The 26,303-nt window shown below is 47.4% G+C and overlaps 1 protein-coding gene across 2 annotated transcripts; it reads left to right on the top strand.

The window, feature by feature from the left end:
* Positions 1-106: 106 nt before the first annotated feature.
* Positions 107-23,159, top strand: PRAM1 (PML-RARA regulated adaptor molecule 1). Of its 2 annotated transcripts, XM_014599803.3 has the most exons (10): positions 107-277; positions 3,431-4,124; positions 9,322-9,403; positions 10,486-10,598; positions 11,736-11,790; positions 13,717-13,816; positions 15,355-15,517; positions 16,212-16,245; positions 18,795-18,829; positions 21,482-23,151. In XM_014599803.3, the coding sequence occupies exons 1-10, from the start codon at positions 275-277 to the stop codon at positions 21,517-21,519; spliced, it is 1,317 nt and encodes a 438-aa protein (XP_014455289.2). In that variant the 5' UTR covers positions 107-274; the 3' UTR covers positions 21,520-23,151. The 2 variants fall into 2 exon arrangements, with proteins under 2 accessions (XP_014455289.2, XP_014455290.2); XM_014599804.3 differs by lacking the exon at positions 3,431-4,124 and having other exon boundaries at positions 21,482-23,159.
* The last annotated feature ends 3,144 nt before the right edge of the window (positions 23,160-26,303 follow it).

Here is a 26,303-nt window from a genome sequence, read left to right as displayed (position 1 = left end):
CTCCTCTCCTCCTCCTCACAGGCACCAAAGCTAGGTGTTTAGAAATAGCTGCTCCTCCTCCTTTCACTGTTTTACATACTTAAGTCACAGCTACTTCCTGAAATTAGACAAAGCAGTTTGCCAAACCCCAGGAAAAAGCTTCCATTTCAAGAATAGGCTGCATGGGTGGAGGGTGACCATGCTGCATGCACCTTCTATGAGTAATTTTGGTTGAGTGTACTTGCTTCTCTATGGAAAGAAGGTGAGGAGGGGAAGAAGTGACTGCTGATGGAAAATGGTGAGTAATGCATCGCGTCTGGCTGTGCACACCTGTGCTGTGCTGTATGCAGGGACAGGGGGACCAGGTAGCAACCCTTCATAGCATTAGCTGAGAAGGATTGTCTCTGCTTCTGTTGCTTCAAACAGGTGATTGCTTCAGTTGGCAACGGAGGTGCAAAAAACACGCAGCAAGCATCACCCTTTGGACAATGTGATGTCTGTACTGCTGTGCATAATGAAATTCTGAAAAACCTCAAATTGTTTTTTAGGCTAAAATATAAACTAGATGCAGGATCCACTTTGTTCAGCATTGAAATGCAGCCACCTATAGGTGCACACCTAGTTGAATAGCAGCACACAGTAATACTTCATGGCTTGCAGACACGATGAGATATCTTCCAAGAATTGTGTCACAAGTTACTGAGCTTGCTGCAGGAACCATGAGGGTATAATTGACTTGTGCAGGAGGTCAGACTAGAGTATCATGGTAATCCCCTCTGATTCCAAAGCAGTGAAAGAAAAGATTACTATATTTGAATGAAAACAAAAGCGAAGTTGGAATTGTGTCAGGACACGTGGGCAGAAGGCAGGGTAGATTTGCACCTTATAGACTGACTATATCAGAGATGCACAGCATAAGCACAGCAGGCTTACTTTATCAGATGTAAGCCTGCTTCCTGTGAAAACTTATGCAATGCATCCACTGCAGTTAGTATGAGAAGCACAAATCTTCCCTTTCTGCCTGACTTCAGACTAACAATACATGTCTACCTCTTTCTGCTCAAGGTGAAGCAGATTTTGTTCCTACCTAAACAGTTTCATCAAGGTTTTTATTAATGAAATAACAGCAAGATGTTTTCAAACATTTATATTAAAAAAATCAGAAGTCTGGACAAAACAAAGATAACTTGTAAATGTGGTAAAGAGTGCTTTATTACTCAATTGTTCAAAAGCCACTGGGTCTACTGAGTTTAACAGCCATGAGACAGGAAATGCTGGTCTCTGTCTCCATCTCTGCCTGCCTTTAGCAATACCCTTGCTGCAATCCTGTTCCAGCTGTGAAAGGAGGCTACACCCATGTGTGATCCCAATAGTGTCAGCAGGAGCTGGGGAGTTCACACTTTCCTTAGGTATCTGAATTTGAGCGCCAAGGTTTAAAAAGATTTGCTTCAGCTTCTCTGCATCTTAGTTTTCTCATTTGTAAAATGAATACAATTCACAAGTACAAAATAAAACTGAAATCTGGGACCATAGTGGAACAGAGCATTAAGAAAAGAAAAATGATCAAGCTAATTAGCTATTTTGTAACAAAATGGAATTGGTATTTCATGGTCCACAGATGATAGCTTTTCGGGATATGGTCCATGTGATTAATGGTTAATGCACTTCTAAAAATCCAAATACACTGCTTCTGCTGCTCTTCTTACATACCTTGCTTTTGGTACAGAACTACCAAACCAATATAGACCCTTTTTATTTACTGCCATTCTGTGGCTGTTTCCAACACAGATGTTTCTAGGACATTCAGACAACTTTTAAATGCTGCTCTAGAGGCTGTCTCTTCATTGGTGCAGAGATGCAGGTCTGACCTATTTCACAATGCAAGAGTAGCATAATGGGAAAGCCACAGGAAATACATGTGCACTCTTAAAAGGAGGGTAGACTCCACCCACACAAAGACAGCGACCTCCCATACCAGCCATGCAACTGGGACAGCTTCTAACTTTAGCAGCAGCACTTGCATGTAAGGCTGCAACTTCTGTATTGTCAGCTTATACCATTAACCAAGACATTGCACCTGTGTATCAGGAAGTGGAATTTGTGTCAACCATGCCTTTTCAAAGAAAAGTGCAAACGAGGCACAACCAAGCTTGTCCCAGTTAGCATTAGCATGCATGCCTATTGGGCTGTGGCTGTGAAAATGCACCTAGGAGCATTTAGAGCCCAAATCATTTGTGCCGGACATCACACTTGTAAAGGTCAGAGCAGCAATCTGCACCAACAGCGGTGCTTACCTCTCAGGCAAGCCACTACATGCAGCAGCCAATATCATCTTCCAGAATTGGACGCTCAGTCTACACTAGGGCGAGTCTCCAAAGCTAGTGAGCCATTGTGCTGCATGATGGTCACCGTTCTTACATTTCAGAGTCAAGAGGGGGCTTTGGTGTTCCATTTTTCTGGTCTTCCATGGAAATCGGGAGCAGCACGGAGCCCACTGCCGAGCCCCGTGCAGGATATAGATGTTAACTCTAACTTTAGCCATATTGATATAAATATGGAGGAACACCAGGACCAGGCGGTTCCCTTCTATTGAAAACACTTAGGAAGGAACAAAGGATAAAGAATTGAGAAAAATGAGTCTTGGAATTGACCCCGTGTTGATTTCTCATGGTAATTTTGTCAAGGAGAGGGTAATTTTGCACCCACTCCCACCTCCAGAACAAGCAGGGTGTTCAATCCCATGGGCAGATCTAGTTGAAAAGGCTGGTGGAGATGGTGAGGTGCATCATCACATATGGAACAACACATATTTTTCTCTAGTTAAAAATAAACTAAGAGCTTTACTAATACCCTAGGGGCCCAGGACTGTGTCATTCAGTTTAAGACTGAAGCAAAAAATGAATATAGCTTCATTGGAATGAGTTAAAAAAAAACCTTAGGGCTGTGAAATAGGAGTTATGTGACCAGGAGCAGCTAACAGACTGCAGAATTGCGGCGTGAAGGCTTGCTTGATTGGCAGAACATCAAGACCATCAAAAAGAAGCGAGGGTCCTTAACACCTGTGCAATGAAGAGTTGAGAAGGGATCAAGCAGATGACAATGAGCCATGAAGTCAATTGACTCCCTCAGCACTTCCAGGCTAGAAATGCTGCCGCTGCTGCCAGACAGTTGGTTTTAAACTTTGGGTGGAGCACGAATCAAAGGGGAGTGCTTTCAGATGCCGTTGCCATCAGTACTGAGGCTCTGTACCACCTCACAGGCTCCAGAGCTCTTTGGGGAAGGGCCTTTTTCACCTCTTGGCAATTAGGCAATACAAATAATAGACATTTATCAAGCAGAATAGGAAATGTGTGGTTCTAATTTCACTCCATGGACCTTTCTACCATAAATAACTAACACTGTCCTGTTACACAGACCTGTTTGGGAATTAACAATGTCTGTTCTCTTCCAGGAAGGAAAAGAGGGTGTTAGACATATAAGGTCAAAGTTTGAAGGGCACAGGCATGAAGTCTCTGAAAAGAGTGACAGGTCCATGCATCAGCCAGCAGCATCATCTGCAAAGGAGCAGAGAGATGCACTTCAAACTGGGTTCAAGACCAACCAATCACCTAAACTAGCAGAACCAAAAAGGATGGATTTAACAAATGCTCCCTTGTCTCAGAGTAGACTCCAAGGCCTGGAACAAAGATTACCAGATCATCGTTTTTTTGCAAAACCTGCACTGGTGCCCAAGTCAAAGAATGGGAAGGTAGTGGAATCCAGCTTGTACCCAGCCGGTCTGAAAACAGAAATGAAAGACGCACCACCAAAACAGACAGCTGCAAGGGGCAACATAAACCTTCCTCAGAAAAGCCTGAATCAGCACAAATGGCCACCGATCCCATATTCTAAGAATGAAGGAGTAAGTTCGGGTACTTTGCAAACTCCTACCACAGGGACAGCTGTCCCAGCCCCAGTGGATACTCCATGGAGTGTAACTGAGAAAGACCTCGCAAAGGTTCCTAGGAAAAAGCCTCTCCCGCAAGCAAGACCACTGCAGTCGAAACCAGTCAAACCCAGTCGCCCTCCTGTAGTGGATCTAGAGAGGTTCAGGAAGGCCCAAGCACATGCTTCTGTACCAGAGCCACAGAGAGATGTGCGGCATGGTATGTACAGGACGTCTGTCACGTGACATTCCCATGCAGCCAGGGGAGAAAACTGTCCTAGAATGCATAGCTCTAGGAAGAAAGTGGTGCACAGTGCAGAGTTATGCATACTTGGTGTGTAGTGCACAGCTGGTACAATGGTGCATAGTACATAGTTGGTACAATGGTGCATAGTTCAGGAAGGAAATGGTGCTGAATTAAAACAGATGACTTCACGCTAGGTAGAAATGTTGAGGCTTTTAGGGAAAGGTGGGGCTATGGCTGTTATAAACATAACGGGGTGGAAAAGAAGGAGCAACATTGATATAATAATTGAGGAGAGTGAGGAAGCTGAAGGAAACTCAGAAATGAGTGAAAGCTGACCTGCTTTCTTTGAAAAATACACAAAAAGAGAAGGGCTCTGACTATGTGGGAAGCAATAGTGACCCCTCCAACCAGCTAGAGAGAGGGCCTCATACACCATTTATGTTAAGGAATTAGCTAACTCTGTAACTGTCAGCGCCATATCTGGAATGGGCTCCACCCCAGACAGTCCTTTATGATGTGGCTCCTAATACGTGTGTGAAAGAATTGCAAATCTGAGTCACCAGGATCATCCAAATTGGGTCCAAGAAGGACTTGGTTTTTGTGCTCACCTTTGACACAAGCTATCTTTGCCACTAGATCATTGATCCAAGGTCTTGGCTCTCTTTTCAACACCCATTTGTTCCACAAGTTTGCAGGGGGTTTCTTCCCCCTCTTCCAAGCCTTTAAAAATGTCAGGCCCTTTACCTGGCTCATGCTGGAATAGTTCAACTTTGGGACCCATGTTAAACTGTTATTCTGTTTGTCTAAGGTGCCTGCTGTTGTGGTTCAGTGGTAGACTCCTTGTTTGCAACATGGGAAACCTGGGTTTGATTCCAGATGCACATATAACTACAACCATTGAGCTCCCAAACATCTGGACTCAGTCTGGCCTTTGGAGGCTGTCTCAATGGTTGGAAAGTCTGGGCATCCTCCCACCTAGGTGTACAGGTCAAAGATCCTGGTGATGTCTCATGTGTACTTTGCAATCCAGAAGGATTGATGGTTGCCTACTTTATCTCAGGTATTGACAGGGACTCCATTACTATAATATTTGAGTATCCTGCGCTCATGAATTAGGGTTGTTGGTTGTAGCCATGTTGGTCTAAGGACATAAGCAGACAAGGTTCTTTGGATAAAATATCTTTTATTAGATCGACTAAATACAGTAGTTGGAAAAAATGTTCTTTGCAAACTTTCAGGCACCAACACCCTATGCCTGAAGAAGGGCGTTTGCGCCCAAAAGCTTGCAAATAACAATTTTTCCAACTACTGTATTTAGTTGGTCTAATAAAATATCACATTTACCCAAAGAATCTTGTCTGCCTGCACTCATGAATGTAGTTAGGTTCATAGCATCTGGGTGAGGCTGAGAAATGCTATTCCTTAATACATTCATTCTCTTTGTCCAGATGTGAAACTGGGACCAGAGACTTGAGTGATATGCCTGAGGTCACACAAGGAACAGCTCTCATGAGTGCTAGGGCAGTGTCTTAATTACTAAACTGCTCTGCTTCATCAAGCAAGAGCTCCGGTCCACAACATAAATCATCATAGTCAGAAGGGCTCTTCTCATCCATCAGTGATGCTGGACTCCTTGGGTGTTTTCAGTCTGAGATGCCTTAAGGATAGGTTATTCCTTGTTCACTGTAATTAGACCAATCTCCTCACAGGTTTCAGCTGAAAAAACTGGCTTTTTGTAACCCTTTTACTATTTTGAAGGGAGGCTTTTGTCATCTTTAATCTTAAAGTGCAGTTCATTTAGCGGAGATAATTCTTCAGATAAGAGTGATCCTGTAATTTTAGTTTGGCTCCACTTGTTGTAAAGCTAGATTTCCATCCTGTCTTGCTCTATAGTAAGGGGTGCATTTATTAGGTTTCATGTAGAGTCCAACCTCTCCCCTCCCCTTCTGTGAGTCAGACCATATTTTCCTGTGGTTTTAACATCCGTGCCACTGAAAATAAAATGGTGTAATATCAGATGCACTGGCATTATTCAAATGGACCTCGTGTGCTACCTTTGCGGTATACAGGCTTCTGTAGGCTTACGCTGTCTCTCGCTCTCCCCAACTCTGTCCTCACACACGGTAATGACTCACAATAGTCTTTGCACTGGAGTCTTTTCTTACTGTGTCTTTTCCTTTCAGTTTAGATGTTCATTTTTAGGCCAACATGAAGCAAATCTGGCTTCTGCTGTTTTCACAGCTCAGCCCCAGAGTTGTCTCCAAGGCCATGCTGCTTCCTATCACTTGCCCAAATACATCTGTGAGCTGTGCACCCTGCTGATACAAATTCTGACAGTCTCTGACCCCTCACAATAAGCACATTCATATTGAGCATTAATAGATAGATGGCTGAGGGTGCATCTCCAGTGTTTCGGGGTCTTCTTTATCTGTGACAAGACAGCAGGCGATACTGGTAACTGTGAGCAGTCTTTTCACAACAACCCATTCCTTAGGATCTTCCTTTCCCAGGTCACTTGCAACTTGGTAGTCTGCCCGTAGTGGCTGAAGAAATGCCTGGTTAGCAATCACGCTCCTAAACACTTCAAGACGATGGGAATTGATTTTCCTTGCTTTGTATTTCACTCAAGCTTTCTTATGGCAAATCCAGCCCCCCTTGCCATCCGGGGATCTTTCATATGGAGGATAATCCTCTTTTCTTGATTCGCAGAGTATATAAGCTTGGAGTTTTTAAACCAGCAAAACCCACCTGGCTGATCTGATCATGTATCAGCAAAGCCTTTTACACAATAGTGGCACAGAAAACAGAGGCTGATCTAACTATAACAGCATCCAAGAAGGATGCCAGCAGGAGAGTGGATCCCTGTTTCTTTTCTTTCTGAGAGGTGCAAGTCTTAATTGCTATCCAGTAGTGCAGTCCCCATTTTACTTCTGTGAACTGGTGTAATAGAGCAAGGAAGTCCATAAGAGAGAAAAACTCACCACCATAAGAAGTTAAAAAGTACCCATATGATCATGCTGTTTAGATACTATTGATCATTTGCTGGGCATCTCTGCTTCTGGACTGCAAAGTCTGTTTCTTTGGTCCTGATGGACAACTTGAGTTATTTAGGCATTATTATACTTTTTGTAAGTGCTCTAATACTGTACCATGATGAGGGGCACTACAGAAAAAAGTGAAGAAAGGAAACAGGAAAAAGTGATCTGTTGGAATTTATTTGTTTAGTACTCTATTTTTTAGTATGCTTAACATTTATGTATTTATGTATAGGAGAATGGAAAATTGGTGACTGCTATGTCCAGGCTATTTGGTTTCCACACTCCCAGGAGCTCCTCCTCACCTCTTCTCATATCACTGATGGAAGCCTGCAGTATATGGAGTGAAGATATAGGGACTGCTTTTGGTTACTACACGCTGAAGGGCTGAAATACAATGAGAACAGGAGATTCCCTGCTTTCATTTCAAAACTTTACTTCAACTTTATAACCCATATGGTTGTTGAAGAAAGATTGAACAAGCCATCAAAATGTTACCTAAAAAGAGCACCAAGATTTTGGAGGGAGCTGACTCATGCTTTTCCATTAGCTTGGCATTCTTGATGCTGGGAAAAGTATGTCTAAGGGCCCCATATCCAATAGTGGTTCCAACTGCAGTTGAATGGATACTGAACCTAACAATGGATGAGTGGGCTGGAAGTAATTTGTTAATTAGGATTAACTCAAGCCTCATAGACTCTTGCAGCACCAAGGATATTTGCATTTGCTGTCAGTCAGTTTTTCTCTTTTCTGAGGGAGGGAGGTAGTTGTGCGAGTCCAAAGCCAGGCAAAAGGCAGAGTACATTTGCACCTTATAGACCAGGGCTGTCCAGCTGGTGGCCCACAAGGGGTTAAAATGCAACTACGCCCCAACCCAAGGCTTCTGCCCAGCTGCCACTGCCCCATCACTTTGACTGCAACAGTTCTTGCAGCTGGAGTCTCTGGGCTCTTCCTTCCTCCATCATCTGCTAGCTCCTATACCTGATCCAGGGAGGCAGGCAGCAAGAGCCTGGGGTGTGCAGTATAGCAGGGAATGAGTGGGCAGGTGAGGGAGGTCACAGGCATGGCGGGGAGCTGAGCATGCAGTACTGCGGAGCAGGGGTCACAGGCATACAGTGCAGCAGTGGGGGATGGTTTGCGGGTGCACAGTGCAGCAGTGGGGGGCATCTGTGGAGTGTATAGCCTGGGGGGGGTATAGGTTGCCCTGGTGTGCGGCCCATGCCCTGCTTGGAAATTAGACAACACTAACTAAATCAAAGATACATAAGCTTTTGTTATCAGGAGGTTAGTTCATCAGATGCTAAGAGGCTACTCTGATTTAGTTAGTCTGTAAAGTGCAAATCTCTGCCTTCTGCCATGCTTTTCTGAGCCAAGGAATGTCATTGTAGTTCATCAGAGACATTGAATCACAGGAAAATAGGGCTGAAAGGGAACTCTGGAGGTCATTTATTCCATTCCCCTTTTTGAGGCAGGGTCATCCCTATCCAAACCATCTCATATAAGTCCTTGTCAGTCTTATTCCTAAAAACACAGAGCCCTGTTGCATGATTATAAGGCATATTGCCTAGGGACACCAAAAGCATCCTGACCTGCCACAGGTAAAGCAGGAGGACAACAGCGATCAGTGTCCTGTTGCTGCAAAAGTTGCTAAAATGCACTGGAGAGATTTTTTTGGACAAAATAACTCTTGCGAGTTGTGACAGAGATATGAGCCAGGTAATAAGAGCAATAAAAATAATGATGATGATGATGATGGTGAACCAGCCAGGTGATCAATGAGGCAGCAAATGAACAAGCAAGAGAGCACATGCCATTGCAGTATCTATATGAGACTATGGTGAAGTTCTTTGTTCACACTGAGCCTGTCTTAGTGTGATGGCTTGGGATTTATATCACAGCGCATAATACCATATGAGGCACATCCCCCATGCCAGGTTTCATTTTTTCCCCAGCTGCCAAGGCCTGCCCCAGTACTTGCCCTGGCTGACTTCTTCAGACAGGACAGTCAGGTTTGGAATCTCAGGGCAGGTCCTGAGGAGAGAGCTGCATTTCCCCTATCAAGTCCAGAAAATTGGTTTAAAGTAATCAGTGATCTGACTTTCCTTCTTCCCCATCATCCTCCACCTTCACTATAGGTTACTCGAAGCCAGATCCTGCTTCCTTTGTACGAGTTCCACCTAAAGCTGCTCCATTTCCTCACGCCTCAAGTTTAGCAGGGTAAGTTCTGACTTGCCAATTCTTTCCTTTTTTCCTTTGCATCTCCAGGTACAAGATGGCTTGCTGCCTACCACAGACTAGGGTGAGGCACACAGGCCAGCATTTTTCAGCTGCTTTTTTTTTTAGATGCCCATCTTTGGTTGGATTCACCATTGTGCTGCACCTTGTGCAACTGCCCTTCTGATGCACTGTCCTTCTGATCTCCTTTGCACTAGTTTAAATGAGTGTGCATGGTGCAGAGCAGAAGGGAAACAGGTCTTTTGGTTGTGATTCCTTCTCAGTGCTGAGCACTTCAAACTCCAGATTAAGTAGCAGCCTTCCACTTAATAGCAGCCTTCAACTACCTAAAAGAGGGGTTCGAAAGAGGATGGAGCTAGACTGTTCTCAGTGGTGGCAGATGACAGAGCAAGGAGCAATGGTCTCAAGTTGCAGCAAGGAAAGTTTAGGTTAAACATTAGGAAACATTTTCTCACTAGGAGGGCAGTAAAACACTGGGACAGGTTAACCAGAGAGGCGGTGGAAGCTAGATCATGGGAGGTTTTCAAAACCAGGCTAGACAAAGCTTTGGCTGGGATGATCTAGCTGGGGCTGGTCCTGCTCCGAGTAGGGGGTTGGACTAGATGTGACCTCCTGAGGTCCCTTCCAACCCTCACTTTCTATGATTCATGGGAGGGCCAGTGTGTCTGTATCCAGCCTACAGTGTCCCACATAGCAGACCAAATAATTTACATACTAATCATCTTTTATCTCTCAGTGTAGCCAAGGCACCGGTCCACAGCACAGCGTACAGCTGGTTGCGGTGCACTGCCGTAGGTGAGGTGCATGCTGGCCAGAGCTTTGTAGAATACACTGCACAATGACACTGCCACGTGCAGTGCAAGGCCACCATCTCATTAGCACATTATGGCATAAACTATTCCTGTTCAGATGGATGTCTACTCTCAGCTCTGATACACTCCTCTCCCCTTCTACTCCCCGCTCTTGTATCATTGGCTTTTGACCGTATGTTAAATACTATTCTCAGACTGCAGTTGTAGCCTCCACAGCTCAGCTTTCTTATCTCAATTTTCCCCCTGCCTCAGAGAACAAGATGAGCTATATGATGATGTGGAAACAGTTGGACCAGTCAACAAAGGCAAACAGCTCCTATTACTCCCTGCTTCCCAGCCCTCAGCCTCTTTCCGTTCTGGACAAGGTAAGTACGGAGCGGGCTATAACATTTATTAGTCAGCACAGAATATGCAATGGCAGCTCCAACCTCCGAATGCAGCTGCTGAGAGCCTGCCACCATTTCAGCTTCACTCTGAAAAGGGAGTGTGTGAACCTGACCCTGTGCCCATTGGAGAACTATGGGGATGCCCTACGTAGCCCTGAGCCCCTGAAAATCCCCCCAGGCCCCAGGTGCTCACACCGCTTGGACCTGCAAAGGTTTTCTGAGAGCCCAGCCTCCATAGAGGGGCCCAAATAGAGAGCTTTGGGTGGAGACTGCCCCATTCCCTGCTGCCCGTTGGGCTTCTGCAGCACCTGTGCATGGCATACAGAAAGCACCTGACAACCAGTCCCCTTCTCCTGGCCGCTTCTGAGGCTCTTCTGAGAATATAGTAACCAGAGAAGTCATTGCCCTGTCTTGGCAGCATCTGAAACCCATGACAGGGTCACAGAAGCCTCCTGCATGATTTGGGGTAGATGTAAGGGGCGGTAACATGCAGGCCTCATTTACACGGGAAAGCTGTATAGCACCACGTTTATAGTTAGACTGGTACAAACCCTGCACGGGCAGACTTATGCTGATATAAGGATGGCTTTTCCAGCTTAACTGAAGCTTTCCTAAGTGACACAAGCAACATTGTAAAAAAGCCCTCTTATGCTGGAATAAGAATAGGGATGATCTGGTTTAACTCGATCTGCTTCAGTTTGTTCTTATACTGGAAACCCTTACTTGTAGCCCAGGGTAACAGGAGCAAGTGGAGAGCATTGTGTCCTATGGCAGTGAGGTCTGGAAATCCCAGGAGCCAGCTGCAGAAGCAAGCTCTAAGCACCATCCCCAACAAAAGGCAGTAGGACAGGATAAAATTTGAGGTGCATATCAAGAGGTCCTTGCTGACAACAGGGTGGATCTAGCAGGGGAGTCATTGCCTCACAGGGAAGTCCCTTATAAAAACTAAATTACTGAGACATAGGGGAATGTACTTTGGGCCTGGACCCCTGGGTGGCAGAAGTAGGACCCAGCCTCAAGCTCTGAGCTCCCAGGAGCTCTTCTAAGTGGGTCTCAGCAGGTGGTTTTGGCATACCAGCCTCACGTGGACTCTTCTTCTGGCATCTAATTATGCAGGTGGAAGGACTGGTCTGACCCCTGGCAGATTTCCTTCAGACTTCGCCACACTGAGGTAATACATGGATTTATTAAGTCTGAGAGACTCGCTTTTCTAAGCTCTGTGCTCCACATTAGGACTCTCCTGGACTAGCTGCAGTGTCCTGCAAGGGCACCTTTGTGCCCGACACTAGTAGGGAATGAATTGGGAAACCTCAGGAGCTGGAAGTTCCCTTCTACAAAGGGTTTCTGATTTTAAGGAAAGTATCCAGGTTGGTTTTGGTTCAGTTTTAAAAAAAAATCTTGTTGGTCTAGTAGAAGATATCCTCTCTACTATGAATCGTGATTGTCAATTTGAGGAAGGCAGATTCATATCCTCTTAGATTAGGTGGGGAAGGGGGAGGGCCGTCACTCACTGTCACTAATAGGTTATACTTCCTTCAATCCACACACAATTGTGTCTGAGTGGGGTTTGCAGGCACGCTTGGTGTTAGCCTAGCTGCTCCCAGGTAGTTTCAAGGTTAAACTCTCTGACCTCAAGTGAAGCAAAACTAAGATGAGGCAGTACTCGTTTGCAAATCCTTAGCCTCCGCTGGCAAAGATCCTGTGCCCAGGGCTATGTAATCTATGACAAAAAGTACCCCAAAAGTTGTGGTAAGAGCTCTGGGCAGAAAGGCTGTTCTGTGGCAGGATCATTTGCCTTTAACAGTAGAAGGGTTCAATTGAATCAAAGATGAGTACATCAGTGAATGATGCAGGCAGGGCAGCAGCCCCAGATGATTTATGTAGCTGATTATTTGATCCTCTCCTGCATTTTTCAGTGGGCTGCCAATGCTTTTAGAGTCTCAGGGTTGGAAGGAACCTCAAAGATCGTCTGGTTCAACGCCCTGCACCATGCAGGAATGGTACCAGAGGTTTTGCAGCTGGAGAGAAGATGTGGAACGAGCACATTAGCAGGGCATTTTTGGTTTCTGTGTTAAGCCTCCCCTGTCGGTGTACTCATATCTACACATTGCATCTTGTATTAGCCTGCATGCATTTGGGGGCTGGACCCCTCTTTTTGTTTTGTGTTTTGTACAAACAACCGTGATTTGGTTTATAATGTAACTTCAGCTTACAGTGCAGACTTCCATGGCTGGAACGGGTTCCTCAGCAAATTCCACAGCTGTGCAACTGCACACCTTATGTAGTCTTGCATAGAGACTTGCGGCCAGGGTAAGACATGGCACAAGGCTGAATTCCCCACTTGTGGTTTCAGAATTCAACTTATGGGATTAGTGCTCTGTGCTAAATACCCCCATGTCTTTCTAAGAGACACTGTTTCTTATGCTCTGCATGTCTTTGTCTTAGTTTGAGTAGGTAGAAAGATAGCTCTGACTGGAGAAATGCAGTAGAGGAGAGATCAGAGGAATTTGTGGTGGATTTCTTCCTTTCTTTTGTTACCTGTGCCAGCTAAATGGAAGCTAGTGGGAATGTGCCTATATATCTATATCTGTCCTCAAGAAGCTCAGTGTTTAGCTTAACAAAGACTTGATCACAGGCTGTAAGTAGGTACATGGGGAACAGAAGTGCAATAATAGATGGCCCTGAGCCTGGCAGAAAAGATATAGTGAGATACATTAAGGCCAAGTTGAAACCAGACAGATTCCAGCCAGACATAAGGCACAGATTTTTAACAGCGTGCATAATTGATCTTGGGAACTTCTTACCAAGATCTGTGCCAGAGTCTCCATTGCTGGAAATTTTGAAATTGAGATTGGATATTTTCTAAAAGACAAGTTGCAAACACTTTAGTTTGAAACTTAGCCCTTAGTCTGTTTGGAATCTACCTGGACCTGGATCTCTGGACCAAGAACAGTCCTAGGCTGACAGTGGGGCAGAAGGGAGACCTTCTCCAGTGAGTGTATTAGCCCAGGTGATTTAAAAGGAGCTGGACATCAGGTGGTAAGGTTACCGGGTCACCTGAACCTCAGGGTTATTGTAACTTGTAATTACTTTGCAGAAAATCCCATATTTCAAAACAAAGAAGGGAAAATGTGAAGAATCTCAAAGACTACAAGAAAGAAGAGAAAGCAGATAGGGAATTTCAGAAGAAATTCAAGGTGAGTGGGGTTGGGTTGGCTGTAACAGCATTCTCCCATGATATGCAGCTATTCATTTTCCTGTAGGAGTGTAATACAAAGCTGGAGAGAGACCTACTCTATAAAAAGTGTTCAACAGAAATGCAGGAACAAATCCCTATTAGCTTAGAAGTAATTATCCTAGGTTTAGCCCCTCCCCACCCCCCATTACAAGACATGCTATAGCTCATAGAAGACACAGTGGGTAATCACAGAAATCAGTAGGTAATAGTCTCTGACCTGGGCTATACACAAAGCCAAAACTGATCATAAAAGGCCTCTTCCGGCCTCAGATATCTGGTATCCGACCATCTCACAATTCAGTGAGACACAGAGAGATGCAAATCACTCTTATAAATCCCTTAATGCAGGGGTGGGCAAAATGCAGCCCATGGGCCAGATGTGGCCCACCAAGCCATTCTATCCGGCCCATGGGGCCCCTAAAAAATTTAGAAAATTAATATTTATCTACCCCTGGCTGCCTGTCATATGACCCTCAATGGCTTGCCAAAACTCAGTAAGCATCCCTCTGCCCGAAATAATTGCCTGTCCCTGCCTTAATGGGACTTAAGCAGAAATGAGGCACATAATCAAAAAGACCAGTCCCTCTCTGTGGTCTGAAAAGTTCATGAGGCACCAGGATGGAAGCACATACTCAGAAGCTAGTATCAAGTTCATGTGCTGAGGTGACCAACTCCTCATGAAGTCCTTTTGGAGTCCACACTGGAGCTTGGAAATGCCTAAAATCTGCTTAAGTTCCCATTCTTTTTGCATCTACAGAGGACAGGACAGATCACCTCATTGACACTAACAACTGCACGGACTTCAATACAAAGTACAGTGCATGTGACCCACTTTTGCTTTAAAAAAAAAATCCCTCTTCCCCACCAGGCAGCCAGCAGCGTGGGATTCAGGGGGCAGAAGGAGAACAAACAAGAGGAAACATGACCCTATAACTCAGTGATGAGGGCACTACCCTGGGCAGAGAAAGTCCTGGGTTCTGGTCACTGCTCTCAGAGTGCAAGACAGCAACACCTTTGCTGGGACAAGGTCCTAGAGGACCTTAGAGGGTTTTATAGTCCTCCCATCAAGGATTTGTGGCTCCCATTGTTTCCCCCCCAAGTCACCAAGTTCCCCATTGCAAACTGCATGGGAAGGCCCAGACTGAGCTGTGGCACTGGCTGGCATTTGGGCAGCTTCTGGGTGGTGCTGCAGCTCAGGCTTCTGCCTCTGAGTGCAGATCTGGGTTTGAATTCCCACGGTCCTGACAAGACTGTTCAAAGGCTTTTCCTGTCATTGCAATCATTCATTTTCTGTGTGCCCTGCAGAGCTGGGCCAATTTCCAGAGGTGCCCTGCTTGGGTCAGAGCTCAGTGAGGCCCCAGTCTCCTCCTAGAGCATGTTTCACCATGCTACAGTACTTTGCTATCCCAGCAAGGATCTGAGTGTGGATATGTATCCTACATGATGTTATGCCATGATTGAGTTCCCGCAAAGCCGACTCTATTGTTCACATCACAGTTCGAAGGAGAAATCCGAGTTTTGACACGCATGATGATCGATCCCGCTGCGACTGAGAAAAGAGGAGGCGGGAAGAATCTTCCAGTCAAACGAGGAGAAATTGTGGATGTCATTCAGTTTACAAGTCATGAGAAAATTATCTGCCGAAACAGCCAGTGGAAATGTAAGTCTGAAGTCCATCCAGTTCTGTATGTGGATGTGGATAACCTGGAGAGGGTCCAGAGAAGGGCCACCCGTATGGTTAAGGGCTTGCAGGCCAAGCCCTATGAGGAGAGACTGGGGCACCTGGACCTCTTCAGCCTCCGCAAGAGAAGGTTGAGAGGCGACCTTGTGGCTGCCTATAAGTTCATCACGGGGGCACAGAAGGGAATTGGTGAGTATTTATTCACCAAGGCGCCCCTGGGGGTTACAAGAAATAACGGCCACAAGCTAGCAGAGAGCAGATTTAGACTGGACATTAGGAAGAACTTCTTCACAGTTCGAGTGGCCAAGGTCTGGAACGGGCTCCCAAGGGAGGTGGTGCTCTCCCCTACCCTGAAGGTCTTCAAGAGGAGGTTAGATAGGCATCTAGCTGGGGTCATCTAGACCCAGCACTCTTTCCTGCCTATGCAGGGGGTTGGACTCGATGATCTATTGAGGTCCCTTCCGACCCTAACATCTATGAATCTATGCTCTAGTTGCCCATTGTACTTTCCTGCCCTAGCGCTCTGGAACCATGTACTGCTGCACTGTCTGTGCTGAGACAATAGTCGTTTTGCTGGGTTAAGCCCCCAGAGACCAGCTTACCTTATTCCTTCATTGCCTGGGTGAATGTAGGATTTATATTTGTATTAAATACCCTTTTCTATCTGTTCCAGATGGCTACATTCCCAGGGCAGTGCTGCTGCATCTGTGAGTACAGACGCTCTTTGCACTGGCTTTCTTTCCACTTAAAATCTGTTTCAAGCTTTTAAGATTATCCAAAATGCCTGGTAATGGACAATGACCTTGACTTAATGGACATCCTTGCACAGAGTCAACTGGCAGCAGTCAGCATGGCACCATTATTCCCAACTATAAACTAAACCAAGAGGGTAGGATAAATTGTGGAGGTGGGAGAGAGTGCTATACCAAAAATATATGATGAGAAACACTCATTAAGTAATCTGCATTAGTCTGAGGTTGTTAGGGTAGATACTGCCCCACTCCTACCCTTTCTAGGTAATAAGGATGTGATGCTTCCATGGAGTTAAGACGACAGAAAAGGTTCTGGAACAAACTTATACAAGAACTTATCAAAGCTTATCAAAGAACAGCAAATTCCCCAGCTCTCTTCAGTGGGTTGAAGAATTACTTTTCTGTAACACAGACAGCAACATGGGCACCTATACACATGCTCTAGGGTGGGGTGGGGTGGGGTACATTAGAGTGGCTCCCACAACCCTCTCTAATTAAAATACCTGCAGTGTCTCATGTATTCAGTGTCCCAGATTTCAAAATGGTAGTGGGGGCACTTTAGTTAAATGAGCTTTAGTTAAAGTGCCCCCCCACCACTTTGAAATGCGTGGATGTGAATACACAAGATGCTGCAGCACGCTGGAGCGCTCCAATTCAAATGCTTCAGCAGACTTGATTAATCGATGGATTCTAATGAGAACATGTCAGAGCACATGTAAAAAAGTGTCCTGTGGTGATTAGAGACCCTCCCAAACAGAGAAACCTCACAGTGGGACTCTGCTACAATTCCCAGGGTCATATGGACAGAGCCTGGTAGATACCACGATCTGCAGCTTCTCAGCTCCTTGGTTGCCTTTGGGAGCGTGTCCATGACACAGTTTCTAGGCTGGAGGATTCCAAGCACTCCAATCCTGTAAAATCAGTGGCTCAAGGAGAACCACTTGACATAATTTATTTGGACTTGTGCAAAAGTCCTGCCAGTTAAGCTACTAAGGAAGGCAATGTGGTGAGAGAGGTAATGCACTCTCATAGATCAGAAATTGGCTAAGAGTGGAATCCAGTGGTTGGTTTTCACCATAGGAAATATTGAAGAATGGGATAGTCCAAGGGCTGTATTAGGTCCTATGGTATTTCCTACATTTAGTCTGAATCATGAAGGAAGGGTGATCAACATGGATAGGTGACACAGCACTACTTAGGTCAATCAAGACTGAATAAAAGTATAGGATATGTAAGTGGACTGGTTGTTTAATATGGATAAGGAGAAGATCTGCAGTTATTTGAGAAAAAGTATGCACTCCTACACCAGGGTATAAGTCAGCCTTGACCTGATGAGGCTTGCACATCCCCTTTTGGGCCTGTTGTTCCATTATTATCATCTGTGTGACAAGGGGCATGCTAGGGGTTGAGTCCCATGCCAGGCTGCTCACCTGTCTATGGGGCAATCCACCCCATCTCTCCTGCCATGACTTCACTGTTCCCATAAATGGATGGCAAATGCGGGAGACTGCCCATTACATGCCCCAATGTCAGGGGGTGCTATCTGCAGCTCCAACCTCCCCTACACTGCAGCCCATGCCTCACAGATTGCATCTACATGTTGTAATCATACTCTGCACCACAACTGGTGCTCCCAGGGACTCACTCAACCTACCCATCTTACTTTCATCCCACACTTGGCCTCCTTACCATGGAGGACTTACAGGGGTCAGGACTCACCCCTAACCTTGTGGCTAAGACCCCTACTCAGCCTCTAGCCCAAACTATGACACAGGCATCCAAAACCATGCAACCACACCCCACCCTGCGGTCTTCTCTTCGTGATCAACTATTCATGGGGCTGACCCTTGTGCTGCCCTGCTGGCTTACTCCCGGTTTGGCCTTACTCAACACACCCCTGGGACTGCCCTTCAGGCCTACTCCTCATTCAGCCCTATTCTGCGCAGGGCCATACAGTTATGCTCCCCACAATACCTCCTCTGGGGTCTCCAGGATCTCACATCCCTGCTGGGCTCAGGTGGCACTGTGCTTGCAATGCCTGGCCCCGCTACTCCCACAGTTGCCTCCAAAGCCCACCCAAAGGCAGGGGCTGGGGTTAAGGCACCCCTCCTCACCTTTCACCAGGGAGGTAACTGGCCTGGCATTTCCTGGGGACTCCCATGCCACCAGAAGCCTCATCAGGTCACACTTCCCCCAACAGGGTGCAGTTTTAAGTCATGCCCAAGACCAAGAGCCTCTAGCTCCTACCTGCTATATAATCCATACAGCTCAGCCAGGTAATGTTTCTGCCTTGACTGCCAGCAGCAAACTGCTGTCTTTATATAGGCAGCCAGTGTTTTAAAATGGCTGCTGCAATCAAGCACCTGCTGGCTGCTTGAGTCAGCCCTTAAAGTGGCAGGCACTGCAAGTGCCCTGCCATAATCTACTATTCTGGTTTCTTGTACCATCTTCTGAACCACTTGACAGTGCCATAATCTCACAATACCTGTCTTTTTCACTTCTAGGGATGCTGATATTTATGATGATGTTGACATTTGTGGTAGGTACAAAAATTAAACCCATTGCCTCCATTTTAAAGGGTAAAATACTTGTTATTTACTGTCTAGCCCAGCCTAACACTAACCTAACTCTGGCTTCCTTGGAGATGCTCAGCACTAGTCATGACCCTCTTCTACTCCCACCAGGGCTATAGACATTAATTCCCCCATTTCTGCTGCTTGGTTATGGAGCAAGACCCCTTTCAGAATGCTTGAAGGATGCTCTTTGTTAAGAGAGCTCACAACCACCTAAAAGGCAGAGTTTTAATGTATATTTTCATCTTCATAGTTGATGGGATTTGAATATTGATTCTCAACGTTTTTAGACTTGAGGCAGCCCTCTAACTTTTGTGAGCTGATAACACCCAATTTCAAAAACTAATTTATTTATTACAGTGCTTACTTCCTTTTGGAGGGGCCAGGCAGTGGGGTGGGGTGGGGGGATTGGCCTAGCAGGGACAAGTCTAACCCTGAGCCTGCACTTAACCTACTTATCTCCTCATACCTTGTAACATCCTTCAAAGGAGCTGGTGGCACCCAAGGTGCCATGGCACCCTAGTGGAGAATCTCTGGTCTAGGTCTTGCTGGATCAAACATCAAGACTGTTCTTGGACCGCTAACCTCCCCTTTCCAGGAGATAGTAAGTTCAAGCATCTCCCCATGACTCCTTTTCTCCTCAGCAGCCAGGTGATAAATCCAATCCCATCTCCTGGGGCCTATTCCCTTTCTCCCTTGTTCTAGGGGACAGCTGAGCATCTTTCTCCTTCCTCCTGCCTTATGCAATTTACTTCTCATCAGTCCCTCTCCCTAGAGACATCTCTATCTCTTTCTCCTCAGGGGTTTCTGAGCTCTCCACTGGTTTTACCAACCTTATTTCCTCTTTCATTTGGTTTTCCGTCAGTACCTAGCTTCAGCTTGCTCCCTAAACCTGCCTCCCATGAATCCACAAAGGACATAAGAGCTCATGTTACTAGTGATATCCTGCTGGCTGAGCATCTTGCCCTTTCCTGGATAGTTATTTGGGGGGTTCAGCATAGTTGTGGACAGACCCAAAGGTATACTGTTTTCAAATGGGAGGTGGGATAACTTATTGCTGAATTAAGCAGATTTAAAGTAGCAGAGGTTTAGCCCCACTTACGCTGGTAAAGAAGCAAGGAGTTGTAATCATTAGGGCTGTGCGAAGCTTCGAGTAGTGATTCGATTAGGAAGAGATTTGGCCTGATTCGGTGGCTGAATCTCTGAATCCAAATTGAATTGGGGGACCAATTTAAAGGTCCGAATCGATTCAAAGCTCTCCGAAGTTTCGGCAGAGATTCAGAGAGCTTTGATGATTCGGGCAGTCCCTGGTGGCTGCAGCAGAGAGCTGCAGCCGACTCCGAGCTGGTAAGTACTAGGGGAGGGAAAGGGGGGGCTGGGGGGGAGGGGACCCTGCCAGTCCCCCTGACCCCTGCCTGCTTTACCAGTCTCCCCATGGCTGCCCCCACCTGCCCCAGCTCCTGGCCCTTTAAAAAAAAGTCCCAGTGCTTACCGGGTGCTGCTGGGTGGAGGGTGATCCCTGCTGCCCCCCCCTGCCCCATGCTGCATGCGGGGCTTTGCCATGAGCCCCCCTCCTCCTCCCCCCCCCCCACTCCCCCAGCTCCAGCCCTTTAAGAAAAAAAACCCAAGAAAACCCCCAGGACTTACCACTCCTGTGGTGGCCTTGGGGCTTTAGGAGCTCATGCAGAGCCCCCATGTAGCACGGGGCAGCAGGGAGCAGCGGGAATCAACCTTGCCAGCAGGGGCGGTGAGTTTGGGGGTTTTGGGGTTGTTTTTTTCTTAAAGGGCCAGAGCTGGCCCAGGTGGGGCACCTCTGTGGGGATTGGGGGAGCAAGGGGAAGGTTGGGAGGCTCTTGCAGAGCCCCCCACGCAGCATGGGGCAGTGGAGAGCAGCGGGGGATCACCCCCTGCCCAGCAACACCCACTGAGCCGGTGCTTTTTTCCCCAGGAGCGGGGAGCTGGGCTGGGCTGGGCGGTCATAACCAGGCTGGGAGAGGGGCGGGGGATAAGCTTGGCCTAACTGGTTCAGAGATTTGGCAGGAGCCAAATCTCTGAATCAGATTCAGCTGAATGGATTCGGGACAGTGATTCGAATCACTGAATCGAATCACTGTCCCCCGAATTGGCCAAATCCAAATCCGAAGCTAATAGTAGCCACTTCACACAGGCCTAATAATCATTACATCAGTTCAGCATGACCCACAGTAAACTGGTGTAAATTAAATTTGGTATAATTGTTTCATTTGCCCTCACCCTACCTCTGACTGATCATCTAGCCTAAGGCAGTGGTTCTCAACCCAGGGGCCGCATGCAGCCCAATCAGTACACTGCTGCGGCCCATGTGACATCCTGTTAAATGGAAATAAGTTGTGTGGGTGTGACCCACATAACACATGGAGAGCTGCAAGTGTGGCCCACTATGGCAAATGGGTTGAGAACCGCTGCCCTAAAGATATGCAGAGAAGGGATTTCTGGTGTGTATGTGGGTGACTGCATATGGCCTTATATATATTGACCGTGTACACTGAGGGGTAGGTACAGTAGATCATTTGTAACTACAATATATCCATTTATGTAAGATCACTAATGAATAAATATTCTATGTTTCTCTTCTTCAGATGAAATAACGAATGTTGCAGTCAAAACCGGCAAGTGATTTCACAAGCATAAGATGTTATGAGGACTAAAATATAAAAAAAAATTATACGCAACTTTCTGTCTTCAGAACGGGAGCGTCATTCTCCAGAACTTCCCTGTAAAAGCAACCAGTCCTTTGTACCATTTGTTTGGTTTTTCATTTTTAGTATGTCAGGATTCTGGGAGGATTTTGTCCCGCTTGAAAGCAAAATTTAGGAAAATTAGGAACTCCAGCAGTATTCACAGAGTTTGCTTCCAAATGTAATAAGCCTAGGCCCAGCTGGGTAGAGCCAGTCCCAGGCTCCAGCTGGGAGTAATCCGGGAAGTAGGCTGAGCCACCCCACACAAAGAAGTTCCCTGTCCACACTGGCCTTATAACCTTGGAGCAGACGGCAACAAAGTGATCTGGGTAATAGATTGTCTTGGCTGGTTTGCAATGCCCAACCTGACCCCTTTGGTTAAAGCGTTGTCTGGAATTTAGATTTAATTTCAGTTCCTGGCTTTTCCACAGACTTCCTGTATGCCTTTGGGCAAGTCACTTCTGTGTTTTAGTTCCCTTTTGGGGCAAGGACTGTCTCCGTTTGCTCGTATTTACATTTACGCACAACAGGACCCTGACCTTGGCTGGGACCTCTGGGCGCTGCTGTGTTGCAAGCAATAACGCTGGTTATTTCAAAGAGTTCTTTACCAGCAGCACTTTTGGTTACTTGTTCTCTTAACTGTTGTCTCTCAGGAGTTTGCATATCTCCTTTTAGTCTGGGCAGATGTTCACTGCAGAGTTCACTCAAGTCAGCCACATGACAGTGGCTTCTCTTGAGTTGGCCCAGCTTGAGAAAGTGGCCACGCAGTGAAGTAATGGTCATATTGCGATGTCCACACTGGCACTGCATTCACTGCAGCATATAAACTTCCTGGGGCGCATCCCTGCAATTCTTTTATTCTGTCAAGCTGACTTATTCTGTGACTTTCTTCCCAGAGACTTGGGAGAGAACTTGTTGGTCCTGTCTGGACAGTTGTGGGGAGCCATGGGAAGACCCTGAAAGATTAGTTGTGCACTAGTGGGGACACACATCCCTGCGGTAATTATATTAACAGCTAGCAAGTGTAGTGACCTGGGGTAATAGCCTGTAACAGGCCAGTTCCACTTCAGACCAGTACCCTGCTCAAGATAAGAGTTTGTGCATGCGTAGGTCTTGAGTTAGGGGCAACATTCAAGTTGCAATGTGAGTCAACACTGCATTGAAGACAAGTGTCCAGTTCAAATCATATCAAGGGCCCCTGCCCTTCAACAAAGCCTCCCGTGGACTTTGGTATATTCCATTTGTCTTCTATCGGGTTTGGCTGGAGTCTGCTTGCTCAGACTCAGCACTTACACATTTCTGCCAATCTAACGTCTCACATAAATGCAACTTATCCACGGGTTATTGCTTTAGAAAGCCTTTTCAGGGTGCAGGTGCTGTCTTTAATGTCATTCCTCCATGTTATATATGTGAAGTCTTGCTTTTACTCCGAAATAACTGAGCTGATCCTTGGATGACCGTATTAGGAAATGTTCTTTTTGCAGTTCTCTCCTACACTGCAGAGTCTTATGTTAAACCCATGTGTGGTGTGTGGGGGATATACTAAAACTAACTATTATTATTATTATTATTATTATAACATATACATCGTAGACATTATCAAGGCCCTGTTATACCATAGTATGTCTATACTGCTCCTGCCCCAGGAATACAGCTTTCAAACACACCCAGCCTACCCACTTGTTGTGCACAGATCAGTCTCAGAAATGAGATGGCAAAGCTGCTCTGAGAGAGCCCCCCTGGCATCACTCTCCAGCCAGTTGAAGACAGATCTCTCAAGAGGGCATTCCCAAGAGCACCACAAAAATCATATAGACAGCCACAGGGAATCGGAAATGAAGTTTCAGAACTCAGTTCGTATGTCATAATTGCAATCGTAGGGTGCCTATACACGAGCAGGGAGGCTGCTCCAATGCACTGTAATTACAGCATAGCAGAGCAGACTCAATTAAGTCGGCTGGAGCATGGCAATTACCACGCTCCAGAAGCCTTTGACATCTTGTGTATCAGTGTCCTCACACTTCAAAATGGTTCGGTTGGAAGACATCACTGCAGCGGATGCCAAAGACAACTGGCCCTCTGTGACAGGTGACCACTCTGGGCCGACCTTAGTGTGTCCCGCACACCTGTTCCCGCGGCAACCGCCTGCTTACTCTCCTGCCATGCCTTGCTATTAATTGATTAATTGGTGTTAATTAGCAGGAGGCTGCCCTTGTACTACCCCGCAGCTAAGGGGCGCTATCTGCGGCTCCGTTTCCTCCCCTACACCGCAGTCCACACCTCACCGATGGAATAGCCATTGTCTCAGCTCTGTCACTATCTGGCCCCTTCCTGTTCTCTCTGGGCCTTCCTTCCTTTGATGCGCGCTCCCTCTGGTGCTAGGGCTCTCTCCGGCCCTATCTCGCTCTGTGCCCTTTTCTCTGGGGCCTTATCTACAGTGCTGCCCCCTCCTGGGGCTCTCCGTGCCCACACTTGGGCTCCTCGATAATGTTGCCCCCTATCTGGGGCTCACGGTGCCCACACTTAGGGGGCAGCATTATCGAGGGGCCCATCTGGGGCTCACGGTGCCCACACTTGGGGCTTCTCAAATGCCCCTCTCTGGGCTGGGGTCTATGTACCCCATATGCTGCACCCGTACTGGCGCCAGGATCCCCATGCTACTGTGGGTTCCTTATGAGGCCTCCTCCAACCCCTAATAGCCTCACCCAAGCCACCGGTTTAACAAACAACAACACAAACTCGAGCCTCCTGGCTATAACTTAAACATAAGCCGCCTGGCTATAATGACATTGCTCAAGCATCTTAGGGCTGCCATAAGCTGTACCTGCCATCAGACTTCTTCTCGCACCCTGGTTTAGGGAGCTCCTGCCTCTCTGGCTGCTGGCAGGGAACTGCTTCTAGCCTCCGGTCTGTGCTTTATATAGGAGCCAGGCCCTGCCCCTTTCAGTCAGCTGACCTCCTGGTTACCCTGGCAACCCACAGCTGGGCTCCTTAGTCACCACTAGGGCTCCCTCCCTAGCAGTTTCCCCTCTTTGGGCGCAGGGCACCTCAGTGCTCTGTGACACTCTCCCACACGGGACCCATGGCCCCTCCACTTTCATGGCCATGTCTCCACTTTGGGGACCACAAACTTGCAGCCCTCACCAACACCTGGGGTTCATGCCGGGCAGCACGCTCAAGCTGGACGCTGCCTATTCCCCACCAAAGCTGTGCTGCTTTCCTGCAGCAGGACCCGAGCCAGGAGTGGAGCCACGAGGAGTGGAAGAGCTCCCCCCGGACCTCCCATGCGGGGCCGTGAGCGAACTGGGGCTGCCAGGCTCTGCTGCCAGAAGCTGCTCCAGTGACTCCCTGGCCCAGTGGGCTGGTGGGCTGCCCACTCTGAGTGCTCCTGCGCCCCTTCGGGACTGACCTGGAACCGCTTGGGGGACCGGGACATATGGAGCAACTGCCAGCAGTCCACGACCGTGTGCATTAACTCTTTATCCTGATCCTGCAACTCTCTCAGCTCCACTGCACCATGGGGTGTGCCCTCCAAGCAGCGGGTGGCCACCTGGAGCCCCCAGTCATGTGATTTGGCAGCCCAGGGGTAAGAAGAACGGCCCCCTGGCCTGTCCATTTCTCCTGTACGTGCCCCAGTTTGTTCCTCTTGCCAGTCTCATGGCCCCCGGTGACAGGAGTCCATGGTGAATGGCCTGAGATCACAGTCTGTGACTGGAGCTTATAATGCCTTTATTTTATTTCACTGGCACCTCATACACATACCTTTCATTCACTCAGCAGGTGTTTGGCCACCTGTTGTCAGACATAGCTGCATCGTATCTCCTGTCCCTGACCTGGGGGTGCTCTCTGCCAAAGCTGCTGTTCGCCCTTTGCCTGCTGACCTCAATAAATCCTATCAATGTCTTTTCATGAATGCTTGGAGGGGAAGGGGAGCTGTTTACCTGCAAGTGCTTGAGGCATCTGTGCTTAGTCTCCAATCTCCCATGGAGAGCAGCATGGCCCTGACACAAATGGCAAGGACGTGTCAATTAGGCAGATTTATGATCCCATTGACTGAGACAGGCTCTCTTAAGCACCCAAGAGTGATGGGGATGTAGGAATTGGTGCATTGGCTGGGTTCCAGCCTTGGGGGGGTGGGGTGTGGGAGGGAAAATGGGCAATTCACCCTCACCTCTGTGCCCCAGCATTCCTGGCCTCCCAGCCCCAACTCCTCTGGGGGCTTCTCAGCCATAATGGCTATGACTGCAGGGGGTGTCCTGTGACACCTTTGGCTCCTGGTGCTGCCCCTTCCTCCCCCCTCCAGGGGTTCTGTGTTTCCCCCAGGGCCTGAGTCCCTGTCATGGTCACATGGAGCTGGGGCAAATATTACCATCACAGGTTGCATGGCATCCTTGCACGTGGCCTGCCTCGTCAGAAGTGTTGGAAAAACTGGTTGGTGGGTCATACCAGCACAGCAGCCACTGCACTGATCCTTGGGAGGGCTGGTACACACTCCATGCCTCTGGGAGAGGCACAGAGATGTGTGATAAGACTTGGTCCAGAACAGCCACGGCCCATGTCGGGAATAGTGTCTCAGAGTCTCCCTCCACCTCCTCCTCCTCCAGTGGGATCCCTGCAGGTGACTCTCCTCCAGAACATCCCTGGTCCTCTGGGCGGGGGGCATCTGCCTTATTCTTAGCGAGGAAGTGGCACAGGTCCTTGTAGAATGGCACGCTCTGCCTTT

The sequence above is a fragment of the Alligator mississippiensis genome, chromosome 16, assembly GCF_030867095.1.
Source record: "Alligator mississippiensis isolate rAllMis1 chromosome 16, rAllMis1, whole genome shotgun sequence".
NCBI classification, from domain to species: Eukaryota; Metazoa; Chordata; order Crocodylia; family Alligatoridae; genus Alligator; species Alligator mississippiensis.
This window is presented reverse-complemented; position numbering and strand designations above follow the sequence as displayed.

Excerpts from the sequence above, each read along its gene's own strand:
- PRAM1 (XM_014599803.3), top strand. Across the intron at positions 4,125-9,321 it reads ACAGAGAGATGTGCGGCATG|GTTACTCGAAGCCAGATCCT; the intron begins GTATGTACAGGA and ends CCTTCACTATAG. Across the intron at positions 15,518-16,211 it reads CCGAAACAGCCAGTGGAAAT|ATGGCTACATTCCCAGGGCA; the intron begins GTAAGTCTGAAG and ends TATCTGTTCCAG.